We start from the raw sequence: 14,221 nt of genomic DNA on the forward strand, positions 1-14,221 counted from the left end.
AATACACTATACACACTTAAAATCACATGTATATGTTGTAATATTGCCTTAATTAAGATTCAAATTACATTATAAACAATCTTTAGTCATATAGGCCTAAAGGATTGTGTAAATTTAAGTCAAAACGAGGTTCCGTCACTGATTCCCAGTAAACCTCAGTACATAGACAAGGCAACCTGTCCTATTTTGCACGAGTGTGTTTGAAAAGATTGAAGTTTTTTTTTAAAAATAAATCTACTTTTTTTCAAATTTGCTATGTTTTTCTGTTAAATAACCATTTTTGCAGAATTCTTCCAGAAATCTGCTAAAAAAATCCATTCTGTCAAATTTTCTGTCAAACTCATTTTTTGACAAAAAATCTTTCAAAGTTAGCCGAAAATCGGCTAAAACGGTCACTATGATGGTATGAGATGTGGTTGAACCCCTAGTGCCTAGATGATCGTGCCACATGAACGTAGTGTAAGCGCATTGACGTGATCAAGTGCTGCAAGTGCTAGCTCTTTGGGCCTGCAAATGCCCTTTCGTAAACAAAAATGGCAGAAAATCTTAATCTTCCCCCGTCATGTGCAGGTTTACCTGCTGGCACGGAAGATCATTCTGATGACGAAGATGGACTTTGCATTATAATCGATGGCGATGCAGCTTCAAGTCTGATTGTAGATGAGGTTCGTGTACCCTATGCTACTTCGGTAATCCTTACTTTTAGTTTTAGGACACCTCTATTTTTTACGAGTTCTGTTCAAAACATACTTTTGCAGATGACTGTCCAGTACCAAAGTGACTTTTGCAGGCTAAAGCAGTCTTTTTTTCTTCATATAAACTCATGTTAGTTGTAATTTTTGAAAGCACTTTCATGACTTTCAAAGAAAATGTGACTTTCCTACCTTTTTTTCGCAGTCGAGTCAGACGTCATGTTGTAGTCCCACTGATCTCTATATAAAGACTGGATAGCGGATATGCATACAACATTCACACAGTAGACCCTGCATATTGACCAATTCGCCCCCGGTCTCACAAAGATGGCCGCGTATAATACGAACGTTCTACGCGTAAATACGCGCGCGTTGTATCAACAGTTGACGCGCATTTTGGTCACGTACACATATTATGATGTTCTAAAAGGGACACATTTCCGTAGTGATTATTATTTCAAAACGCCGAAAAAGTTATATTTGCGGCATTTTAGTAACAACGACGTTAGAAAAATTGTAGTAAACCTTGGTCAGTGGTGGTGGTCAAAATATAAGTCAAGTGAACCGCGACGTTACAAAAGAAATCATGCTGTCTATAAAAACGGCAACTTGTCCTTTGTAGATCACCAGCTGGTCTCACCAATATGGCGTCAAATTCGTACATTGTGCGGCTCTGTATTAGCTATCCAGTCTTTATATAGAGATCAGTGTGTAGTCCTCACAACACAAGTGAAAGCCTTACATAATGAAAGCCCGATGCTGATTGGCTGCTAAAAAAAATAAATAAGATGTTTATTTTTTATCAGCCAATCAGCATCGAGCTTTCATCGCATCGAGCTTTCACGTTTGCCATCTTGGTTTTTGAGTCTGTTTTCTGGAGTGGTTGTCATCGTCGCCATTTACAACCAAATTTCCCTCATGAATCAAAGCTCTGCCCTCTTTCCACAAAATTAAACCTACTGATATTCAAGAAGGTGTCATTGCCAATTGTTCAGATGTGCCAAGAAATATCAGAATGTCAATTTTGAGTGTCATTTAGTCAAACGTTTTTGTGAGTCTTTCCCTTCCTATATAGGAACGGGGTCCTAAAAGTAAGAATTACCGCTACTTCTTCTAGAATTTAAAATAGCCCCATGTGGCCAATTTACTGGACTAGGCCCACTGATTATATAAAGACTGGATAGCGGATATGCATACACCATTCACACAGTAGACTTTGCATATTGACCAATTCGCCCCCGGTCTCACGAAGATGGCCGCGTATAATACGAACGTTCTACGCGTAAATACGCGCGCATTGCATCAACAGTTGACGCGCATTTTGGTCACGTACACCTATTGTGATGTTCTAAAAGGGACACATTTCCGTAGTGATTATTATTTCAAAAACGCCGAAAAAGTGATCTGCGGCATTATAAAAGTAACCACGACGTTAGAAAAATTGTAGTAAACCGTGGTCAGTGGTGGTGGTCAAAATATAAGTCAAGTGAACCGCGACGTTACAAAAGAAATCATGCTGTCTATAAAGACGACAACTTGTCCTTTGTAGATCACCGGCCGGTCTCATATGGCGTCAAATTCATTGTGCGGCTCTTTATTAGCTATCACGTCTTTCGTGACTAGGCCCCTACCTCCGTAAATAAAGGCCACACTTCCACCATGTACAAAAACTGTCGAACTTTGTCAAATTTTGATTTTCACATTTAGGCTTAGTTTGTACATGGAGGTAGAATTAGACCTCCATGGTTTGTACTAGTGTTTTTTTTTTGCTTTAGAAGCATACTCACCCTCTTTATTATATCATGGAGGTAGAATTAGATTAGACCACCGTTCCACCGTTCCATGTTTTACCAACATCTGGTATGCTGCGCTGAACCTCTGTTCAGCGCAGCATACCGCGGCCACACTAGTGGGGCTACCTCTTTATATGCTAATCAGAAAGTGCTGCCTTTTTTAGATGTCTTTTTTGTGTGAAATTTAATGTTGAAATTTTGATACGCAAACGTGTGCAAATGACTCTGGAAATTTTACGAAAAATTTAAAAAAATTCTTGAATCTTATTTGATTGAAACAAAAAAGGGGCCCTACACTACACGATTGCAAAAAGGGGGGGGACTATTTTTCTATCGCTTTAAAGAGGGTGAGTGTGCTTTGTTGTATCCTAGTATAAATTTACCATCAATTGGGTTCTGGAGTTGCACAGTTTGGCACATCTATAGAATACAGGCCACTCCATTCTATATCCGCGCATCCATGGCTGCGTGGTTTTCTATAGCGCCCTCTATTGATCAAAATTTACTTCATGCCCACTCCGCATCCGTGCATCCAGGCATCCAATAAAGCGCCCTCCATTGATTAAATGAACTTCATGCATCCTTGCTTTTCTATAGCGCCCTCTATTGATTACAATTTACTTCATGCCCACCACGCATCCGCGCATCCAGGAATCCAATAAAACGCCCTCTATTGATTATAGCGCCCTCTATTTTATATAGGGCCACTCCATTCTATATCCGCGCATCCATGGCTGCGTGGTTTTCTATAGCGCCCTCTATTGATCAAAATTTACTTCATGCCCACTCCGCATCCGTGCATCCAGGCATCCAATAAAGCGCCCTCCATTGATTAAATGAACTTCATGCATCCTTGCTTTTCTATAGCGCCCTCTATTGATTACAATTTACTTCATGCCCTCCCCGCATCCGCGCATCCACGCATCCAGGCTTCCAATAACACGCCTCTATTGATTAAAATTTACTTCATGCCCACCCAGCATCCGCGCATCCACGCATCCAAGATGGAATGAGTGGGTAGGTTGGGGTTGGTTTTAGATAGGGAAATAAAGTAGTGGGTCCTATAGGGTAAAGGCATAAGGTCCTGGGGTAAATAAAGCGCCCTCTATTGATGACTTCATGCTCATCCACCGTGCATCCGCGCATCCAAGACATCCCAAGCCGTCTCACTCGCTATATATACTGCGTACTTGTCAATAATTCACTCTCTATAGCACCCTCTATTTATCACAATTTACTTCACGCTCATTCACTCTTTATACCGCCCTCTATTTTTTTATATGCATCTACGTTCATACCGTACGGACGCCTTAGCATATATACCAATGTTGCTTCATTCTCAAAAGAGTGCCCAATGACCCCACTCCTCACATCGCATCCAACTACAAAAAAAAATTTTCCGGCGTGGCCCTGCCTTCTACAGTTGCTCCCACAGTTTAACCGCCTGGCCAGGGAAAGGGTTGACACGGAAGACAAACCACATAGGTTCACGAAATGACTGACTGTACTACGTCGCATGCAGCAGGCAGCATGGCCCAAGTAACGCCTGACTGGTTTATTATGTAATGTGCATACTAGTCATAACATCCTTTCCCATTCTGTTTTTTTTTTAGGATTCAAAAGTAATGAGTTAACTAATCTAAATCAAAATTTAACGACAATTATAAACATCAATTATCAAAATTTGCAACACAACATCCTTCCCTGTTCTTTTTTTTGGGGGGGGGGGGATTTAAAAGTAATGAGTTAACCAATCAAAATCAAAATTTAACGACAATTACTATGATTACAAACTTCAGTTATGAAAATTCGTGCTCCTTTTTAACGTCTTAATCAATGGAAAATTATAAACATTATGTACTCAATCTACTACTCTATAAAAGAACGAATTAAGAAAACAAGTTAAGAATCAGGAGAAATTATGATTTTAAAGGGATAAGAGAAACAGTAAAGAGTAGTAGGTTTTACCCTATAGAGTATTGCATTTCCACAGGAAAGTTCCAAATTTATTTCTATATATGAACAGTCTGATCCTACGTACCGGTACGTATAAAACTTGAGGGTTAACTGTTAAAAGTCAATTTTGGTGAAATAATTCATGCTCCTGCTGCTAAGATTGTGAGTTCATTCAAATAATACATGAATGGATGAAAATGATTCAGTTTTTAATATCTTAATTATGGGACTGCAAAAACTAGAGAGCTAGTGCCTTTGTGGCTGTGGATTATTAAATAACAGTACATTCGTAAATATTTCAGAAATTACGTTTTTTCATTGTTAGTAATATTATGAGTGCTTTCAAACAATTTTGTAGGTTGTTTAAAAAGACAAAGCCAAGATTTGGTAAGAATTGTGGAGGAAAAGCTTCACTTTGTTCAAAACTTAATTAATGGACTAACTGAAATGCGAGTGACAATATGCAAGTGATGGCATTTTTCCCCTGTAACTTAAAATACTTTTTTTCATTGCAATTTGTATTTGGAGCACACTGAAAAGGTTTATAAATTGTTTTAAAAGACATAGCCAAGACTTGATAAGAGTTGTGGAAGAAATGCTTCATTTTGTTCACAACTTAACGAACGGACAAACTGAAATGCGAGTGACGGAAATGGGAGTGACGGCACTTTTCCCCTCTAGCTTACATACAGTAAGTTGTTGAAGATATTTTGTTACCCTCATTTATACTTCAGTATGGTAGGTATCTAGTACATATAACCATTTGGTTGTGGTACATTTGGTTTGAGGAAACTTTTCAATTATAAGCAAGACAATTTTCGGCATATCCTTTTCACGAAATGCGAGTGACGGTTTTGTCCAACAGTGCCATGCTCATATTTAGTATCATTTAATTTTCATAATACCATACGGTTAATGCCTTATATATTGAGTATTTCCAAACCAAAAATGAAAGAATTATTCTCTTTTTTTGTAAAAAGTACACCACTAAGATTGGAAAAGGATGCATAAAAGTGAAATGCAAGTGACGTTGGAATTGCCCACCTCAAAAATTTGGATAGGTTTCCCCGCTGGACAACTAAACATGTGTAAATAAATTGCCTTTATTATTCGTTTTTACGTTAATTAGAAGCTAACATCATACAGACAATCCAATGGGACAATTCGTACTGTATGAAAAAGGCGCGCCAGTATCAAGGAGCAGTCAGTCCAGGGGGATTTTTTTGGGTGACCTCTCTAGGCTCTGCGACGTCCCACGTGGCCATCGTTGTCAGTCCAACGCAAAGATTCTTGCACAAGATCTGGGCCGCTCTCCAACTGTTTGTGTAGCAGGGTAAGTGAATGTTCCAGTGCTGAGGGAGGATCTTGGTGGAAATTTCCAGGCAATCGTCTTCGGCATCCCAGCAGTGGAGCACGACCAGCTTGTGCAGTTCAACGGCCATTTTCAACAGATGCCGAAAAACGGATTGTTGAACAAGCTTAAACCGTCCATGTCAGAAAGTGCCAAGCTCAGCGCTTGATGCGCTCAGAAAATGTTATAGTGCCCTCCATCGACAGGGTGTTTTAGACCTGTTTCCGCATTTCTGTTATTGCAAACCATTAAAAACCTCCGTTTGATTACACCCAAATTTACCAGAATTTTACCCTTTCTGTGCGTCATTGACAACATGTGAGTAAAATCAGCCCTTTATTGATATAAAGACATGCATGATATAGTGTTTTAAATCTTAGACCTTTAAATTGGCATGATTTTAGCATATAGTTTTTGCCTAATCTGATAAAAATCATCGTTATTGAACATGTACTTTTGTGGATACGTGGCACATACGCCTCGCCTCATTACAGTTGGTACGTTTTAGTAAACAAAGTGGTTTATATTCCTTTATTTTGCAGAACCACAGACACAAAGGTACACACAGGCATTCCCGCTGAACCGTACATATTCCTGATTGTACCGCAAGCTCTCCTGCTGTAATTTCACCTGTAATCTCACCTGCAATCATCCACCCAAGTATTGTATTCCTGCATGATTTGATCTAAGTAAACAGTTGAGTTAGTGTTGCTTGCCCAACAACAGTCTGACCGACTGTGTAACATTCGATCCAACCGCATTCCCTTTCCGGTGTACCCCTACACTATTTCACATGGTCCTTCAAGCCGGATATCACACAGTGACCTATGGATGCAATGAAGCAAGAGAACATTGACAATCCTTCCGCAACAGCTGAGTCAATTCCCATCGACAATCAGAGACCCACTCGTGAAACACGAATTCCGGGACACCTTGATGACTTTGTGGCCTGGTCGGGTGTAAAATCCCTACCAAAGGTGCAACACCAGAAGAACACTGGGGTGCAGATTTCTGTTCAGACAGAGGCTCTACAACCTTCCAGCATGAAGCGTCAATAACACTTAGCAGTGCACAACAAGCACGTTTGCAACAACGGAAGAAAACAGAGTTGGAAGAATTGAAAAGTCAGCTTGACAAGGAGAAAGCAGCCAATGAAGAGCTATGACAACTTGACGAGGCCGCGTACGCATGTAGATCCCCTCACCGAGTAGCAACCAAGTTTAAAGTGTGGCTAATCCTCCAATCCCTCCACAGCAACTGTCACGTCCCAAGGATGCCTTGCCTAAACCCTACCCCACTCATCCACAGGACACCATTGTTGTTTCTACCACACAAATGCCACACTCTACTTCCCATGGGGTACTGGTGATGTCACTAGGTACACAAAGTGGCCCCAGCCGGCAACCCATAGATATCACATCCATTACCTGGTCTTCTCTTTCGATGAACATGTCAACGACAACATCATCCAATCCCATTCCCACTCCATTACCCGGTGCAGTTCCGTATCCTTCAGCCCTGCCATCCAGTGTTATGCCAACATTTGGACAAGCATCTGCTCTTCCAGGACTGCACCCCATGCTGCCAAGTACATCTTATGGTGTACCGCAACCTACCTTGCCCACCTTCACCACCGGCAAAGAACGTGACTTTGCCCTCCCAAAGATGCATTAGACAATCTTGTTAATCTTCATCCCCACCTTACGGGGCAGTACAAGTACCAAGTTTTGCTGGGTGGTAACATCCTGCGACTGGCCGAGGCCTACATGCACGATCCCAAGCCCTGCTCGGCAGCACTCTGAGCTCGAAAGGACAAGTACGGCCAGCCAAGACATTTGGTTCAGAGTGAGTAGGCTTCTTCCTACACATGCCTCACGTCAAGACAGGCGACCACGATGCATTTGACAACTTTGCCCTCTCCGTCCACTCCCTCGTGGGCATGCTCCGCTCACTCAAGGGAGAGCATGGTTAAGAGCTGAAGTGTGGTTCCCACGTCGACAGATTGCTCTGCAATCTGCCAGCCAATTACCGGTACATGTTCATCGAACATTGCATCAACCGAGGAATCTTGAAAGCTGATTCTGACAAAACGTATACCTTGCACCACTTCGCCGATTGGCTACAAGTCCAGTCCCGAGCCAAGCCCATAGCCCGACAAGCAGTCAGTGCCCACAGGGATAGTGGCTCTAGATCTTGAAGGGGTTTCAAGAGGAAGAAAACTTCTCCCACAGCAGTTTTCCAGACTGACGATGGAAAGCAAATGAAGTCGATGCCTCACCAACAGTCAGCACCTTCGAAGCAGAACAAGCGTTCTGCCTTTTGTCCACACTGTGACAGAAACGAACACTACTTGAATGGCTGTGCAGACTTCGAGAAACTCACCACTCACCAGTTCATCAAATGGCCGAAGGAGAAAATCTGAGGCTGGAAGTGTGGTCGTACCCACACGCCAGAAAACTGTACGCTAAAGAAGCCATGCAACAATTGCAATGAAGTCTACTTGACAGTGCTGCATAAAGCAATCCAGCAGGGAGCCAGTAAAAACTACACACTGGCAGTGACCACACAGACGGTGTACATTGACCCGCCCCGTAGGCCACACAATGTGATGTTGAAGGTCGTCCAAATTCTCTTTCATGGTCCAGCTGGGAGTTTCAAAACATACGCTGTGCTGGATGACGGCTCCATGCGCACAATAATTGTGGCACCGGCAGTCCAGCAGCTTAACCTTTCTGGGGAGAAGGACTGTATTCTCCTGTCCACAGTTCGGCAAGAACCGTTGCGATGTGAAGGTCAGTCCATTGATCTTCATGTCTCACCCGGTGAAAACCCTGATGCCAAGTACCTCAACAAGGGAGCTTTCACCGCTGATAACATTCGCCTTTCAGAATACACTTACCCAGTGACAGCGTTACAGCAATGCTGGCCTCATCTTTGTGGAGTCCCACTGCCACCTATCAACAAGGCTGTTCCCTTGATCTTGATTGGTTCAGACCACGCAGACCATATCATCCCGAGGCAACCAGTCAGGTGTGGAGCACCAGTGGCTGTGAACACCCAGTTAGGCTGGACTCTCCAAGGGCCTGCCGGGATCCTGAAGGAACAGTACCGCGAGCAGAAGTGTTTCAAAAATGCAGTCTTTCCTGACACCAAGGACATCATGCATTATGTGGAACGACTGTGGCAGGCCCATGCCCTTCCCTATTGTAACGAGAAACTGTCCTCTTGTTCAAAACAAGACCAGCAAGCAATCGACCTTCTTGAAGCCCAGACTATCCAAGTCGATGACGAAGGAACACTGCGCTATGCTACCCCTCTTCTTCGTGCTAAGGACAGGGTTGGGTTTCATGCTGACAAGGAAGCAGTCATGTCCAGACTTAAACACACTCAGCAAAAATTGCAAAAGCAGCCAGACCTTGCCAAAATCCACAACGAGAAGATCCAGAAGTTGGTTGACGCGGGCTATGTCGAGATCCTCAACGAGGAAGAAGCTAACCCGACAGATGAGTTATGGTACTGTCCACACTGTGTTGTTGGTAAGCACCGCTTAGTGTTTGACTGTTCCTTCGAACATGATGGGAAGATCCTCAACCAGCACCTCTTGCCAGGGCCCAAACTTGGTGCCTCCCTGCTAGGAGTCTTCCTCAGATTCCGCCAGCACCCAGTGGCAATCTCAGGTGACATCCATGCAATGTTTCACTAGGTGAAACTTCTCCCACCAGACAAACCTTTACAGGGGTTCACTTGGCGTAATGTCCAAAGAGAGGTGATGACCGATGTGTACGAATGGCAAGTTGCATTCCATGTTGCGCCACCTTTGAGCTGCAGAAGCACGTACTTACCAACCAGGAGGGAAATGACGATGTTTGTCCTGCCATTGACCAGTCCTTCTACGTGGACAACTGCCTCAACAGAGTCCACAGTGTGTCAGAAGCCAAGAAGGTTGTTAATGACTAACTCCCAGAGGCCCGCTCAGATGGCCACGAGTTATGGCTAATCTTCGGTCAGAGCGACTCTCCCGAAGCCACACATTGACTGCGCTGGCAGTGTGACTCAGATGACCTGTGCTACAAGCATCGACCCATCGAGTACCACGTACTCAACATGAGAACCATCTACAGGATACTTGCCAGTCAATACGATCCCATTGGTTATCTTGCACCCTTCACCGCACGTGCAAAGATACTGGTGCAGGACTTGTGGAAATCCAAGAGAGACTGGGATCAACCTATTGAGCCAGGGGAGATCCTCACGAAGTGGCGTACATGGGAAAGTGAACCCTGCGGATTACCACTCCTTCGCCTACCCAGATGTCATACACCGCCAAATGTTGACAATACTACTGCAAGCCGACAGGTACACATCTTCTGTGATGCCTCTGAAAGAGTCTACGGCTCGGTGGCTTACCTGCGCACAGAAGATGCAGAGGGAAATATCCATGTCAGTTTCATCCTCTCCCGTTCCAGAGTGGCTTCAAAGCGGCAACTCTCGATGCCATGCCTTGAACTGTCAGCAGCGCTCACAGGTGCGCAGCTGGCAAACCTTCTCAGAAAAGAGCTGACCCTACTGATCCAGAAGGACATACTGTGGAGTGATTCTACCACAGTTCTACCGACTCGTGCAAATTCAAGGTTTTTGTTGGTACCCAAGTCAGAGAAATCGAGACTCTCACCAATGTTGAAAACTGGCACTATGTCAACACTGCTGACAACCCTGCAGATGACATCACTTGAGGAAAATCTGTGGCAAAACTCTGCGATGAAACACAATTGAGAAAGCAGAGATGCCAACATACATGATTTGGGCGTAGCATATACGAATTTGAGCCGTGAATACGACTCTACGCTTATACTTCATTGGAATACGATTTTTATAAATATAATTGACAATTGTATTTTTGTAATTGTTACATCTACAAGTGAACGGTTTATGAAATATTACATGTAAATGGATATAGAAATGATAAATGAAATAAAATACAATTCATAAATACCTCAGACAGTTTAGCTATTCCTATTGGTCGAGAGCCCGTCACGTGGCCGGTCTTAAACGGATGATAAAGACATGGCTAGCTGGTCTTAAACACTTTTCCAGTGTCACAATAAAATGTGGACTCCTAAAAATCCAGTGCCTCTTACCGTTTCATTGGTTGAACGTTCACAATCCTCACGTAGGCATGCGCAACACTACAAGCGAGTCAGAATTTTATAGTTCTAAATTCAAAACGCAACGCCCCAGGTGCGTTCTGCGTGACATCGCGCAGAACATGTTACGCGCGCGTCAATCTCCATAAAAGGGTTGTTTACATCTTACTCGCCAGCTGAACACTCCATTATTTTGCTAGAGGGATGTTTCAAAAAGCATGAAGTGAACTTGTTGAACAAAATCGGGATTTTTTGAACGAATTATTTGATATTTTTTTACGGATAAGGTATTTATGAATGGGAATAAATATGTGCTCGGTCGGTATTTATCACTCTGTTTAATACCGCTTAGAGTCTGGGTGTTGATAATTACCCTCGCCTCCGGCTCGGGTAATTATCAGCACCCAGACTCTAAGCGGTATTAAACGAGTGATAAAAACCTCCGGAGCACACATTTATTCCCTTAATAAAAACCTTTTATTTAATTAAATGAAGATTATGAAGTGGAGGTGTTTCTTACTACCATGATCACGTTCGAGCGGCGACTGACTATTTGACAACCACTAGTCATTTTTCCATGGTAACCTATGCACAAAATACATATTGGGTACCAGGCAAAATCGAGTACGCGGTTGACAAATAGTCGCCGCGCGTAGCGAATTCGCATATACATGTATGTACGTACATGCATCATGATGTACACATATATCTGCGTTAACGTTAGACTCGATTGCCAGAAACCAGCTTCACACTAGACTTGATTTCAAGTCTGATATCGCGGCTTTTTACCCGTTGCGCCGCGCAATATTTTGCAAACATTTACTTAATACACTACAACATAGCTAGCTGCATTCCTTGCCGCACGATTCACGGTATCTCTCTCAATTCGCCATCGAAGCTTAGCCCGGGAAAGCTGGAATAATGGAGACTCCTCCTGAGAGAAAAGGAGACTTTCTGAGCAGAAATACATTTACCTTCCGGAGTATACAACTGAGCGACCTGTAATCGTGCGATCTAAGCTTGACAGTTTCCATGCATTGTCTGTTTGTTCGTCACAACATTGCCTGAAAATGAGCTAGGTAGAATAAATAACATAGAGTAACGATTAGGGTTTTGGAAAGCCTAGGTATCCCTTGACCTAAGCGATGGAGGCACATATGCTGGGGGGGGGGGGGGAGGAATTATGGGGTATAGCTCCATGGTTCAAACAAACCCTGGGAAGATTACCATACGCGGACAATGCTTATTATTCCTATAGGCTATAGTGACCTACATTGTACAGCCATGAAATTCAATGACAAGTCCTAAAAAAGTCGAATTTAGCATTGAGAAAAACGAAGCATTTACTTAGACTGTTAGAAAACAGAATTTTTCAGACTAGTCTTGTAGGGTTTGTGCACAGGGTGTTGTAATGAGTTCCACTCGGAAGTAAAAAAAAATCACTTGTGAAATGTGATGACACACCCCCTCAAAAATCTTGCCTCATATAAACACAAGCAAATTTGATTAAATGCCTCAGATTTCACCACAGAGCAACTGGAGTCCTAAATTTTTCGGGGCCCTTGAGCGGGCCCCGGACCCCACACCGTAAAGGCTTCGCGCTTCACGCTCGCAGATAAAAATTTCCACTTGCTACTCTTTTTAGAAATTCAATGTTGGCATCTCTGAGAAAGGGGCCTCCATTCCTCACCCAACCAACTCACCAATGGCCAGTGAGTCCTTTGAATGATTGCCCTGACAATCCTACGGAGTTGAAGAAGTCGACGTTCTGCGGAGCTGTGATTGTTCCAGAACCACAGCTGGCAGACATTGAGCAGGGCAATGGCTGGGACAGTCTGATCAAGACAACCAAACAGTTCCTTGATGGGGCGGCCCCGACCAATGACTCCACCGATGACAGTCGAGGAAAGAGAGACCATCGAAAACCAACTCTACCGCCACGTCCAGCAGGATTGCTTCCCACAGGAGGTCCAGGCTGTGAAGTCAGGAAGAGAGCTACCTTCAGGAAGCTCGATCCGGAGTATGACAAAGCTTCAGGACTTCCCTGTGTTGGAGGGTGATTGCGACGGGAAGAAGACCTCGCATACAACGTCAATTGTTCTTGATCCAAGTCACCACATCACCAAGCTACTCATCCAAGACTATGATGACAAACTCCTGCACTGTGGCCCTGAACGCGTCTTTGCTGAAGTTCGACGGATGTTCTGGATCCTACGTGGCCGTGAGGCTATCTGCCGTCACCAGCGTCAGTGCTTCAAATGCTGCAAATGGCGTTCCAAACCAGAAATACCCAAGATGGCCGACCTGCCTCTGGCCCGACTCCGAATCTTCAAGCCAGTGTTTTACTCAACTGGAGTAGACTGTTTAGGCCCCATGACCATGAAGATAGGCCGCCAAACTGAGAAGTGATGGGGAGTCATATTCAAGTGTATGACAACACGAGCGGTGCACTTGGACCTGTTGGACAGCATGGATGCTGATGCATTCCCCATGGCCTTCAGACGCTTTATATCCCGACGAGGGAAGCCCTACAAACTTCTTTCAGACTGCGGCACTAACTTCAAAGGAGCCTCGCCTCATTGCAGTAGGTACTTTTTTTTTAGTAAACTTATAAGTGGTTTATATTCCTTTATTTTGCAGAACCACAGACACAAAGGTACACACAGGCATTCCCGCTGAACCGTACATATTCCTGATTGTACCGCAAGCTCTCCTGCTGTAATTTCACCTGTAATCTCACCTGCAATCATCCACCCAAGTATTGTATTCCTGCATGATTTGATCTAAGTACACAAACAACAGTCTGACTGCTGTCCATTTGTTACTGTGTGTAACCTTCGATCCAACCGCCTTCCCTTTCCGGTGTACCCCTACACTATTTCACAGTCAGTGTTCCCCTGAATAATCAAGTCCTACCGGTACCTCTCCCAGGGCACAGGTCTTTGCGTGATCCAGCAAAAATCGGATCACTCGATCTGTATCCGTGGTGAGCTTGCTTAGGGTGGAAAACCGTTCCAGCGACAAAATGGTTTTTGACCAACTCTGCCCAACGCTTCTCGTCAGTAAGGGTACCTTCGCCACAGAAATTGGCTATGCAACCCTGGAAGTCAAGGTAAACAATGTGGTTCTCCATTGAATGGACAATGACGTGGTTCCACAATTCCTAGACCTCTGTGCACAAATAAGTTGCTTGCCAAACTTTTCTTGTGGTTGGTGTTAAAACTCCTCAAAGCAGATAAAATATAGCATCAAAAGCATGTGAATGTAATAGTTTTCAGAATGCAA

The 14,221-nt window shown here is 43.6% G+C and overlaps 1 protein-coding gene across 5 annotated transcripts in view; it reads left to right on the plus strand.

Annotated features, from left to right (window-relative positions):
* Positions 1-413: 413 nt before the first annotated feature.
* LOC119741476 (ankyrin repeat, SAM and basic leucine zipper domain-containing protein 1-like) overlaps positions 414-14,221 on the plus strand; it is a 102,070-nt gene continuing 88,262 nt past the window's right edge. For 3 of the 5 annotated variants that reach the window (XM_038217237.1, XM_038217264.1, XM_038217272.1), the window contains exon 1: positions 414-689. In XM_038217237.1, coding sequence (XP_038073165.1) covers positions 534-689 — 156 coding nt within the window. In that variant the 5' untranslated portion in view covers positions 414-533. Of the gene's footprint in view, positions 690-13,389; positions 13,521-14,221 lie in introns of those variants that run through there. The other 2 variants (XM_038217246.1, XM_038217254.1) reach the window with 2 other exon arrangements.

Source organism: Patiria miniata, unplaced genomic scaffold (assembly GCF_015706575.1).
Source record: "Patiria miniata isolate m_02_andy unplaced genomic scaffold, ASM1570657v1 HiC_scaffold_11, whole genome shotgun sequence".
NCBI classification, from domain to species: domain Eukaryota; kingdom Metazoa; phylum Echinodermata; class Asteroidea; order Valvatida; family Asterinidae; genus Patiria; species Patiria miniata.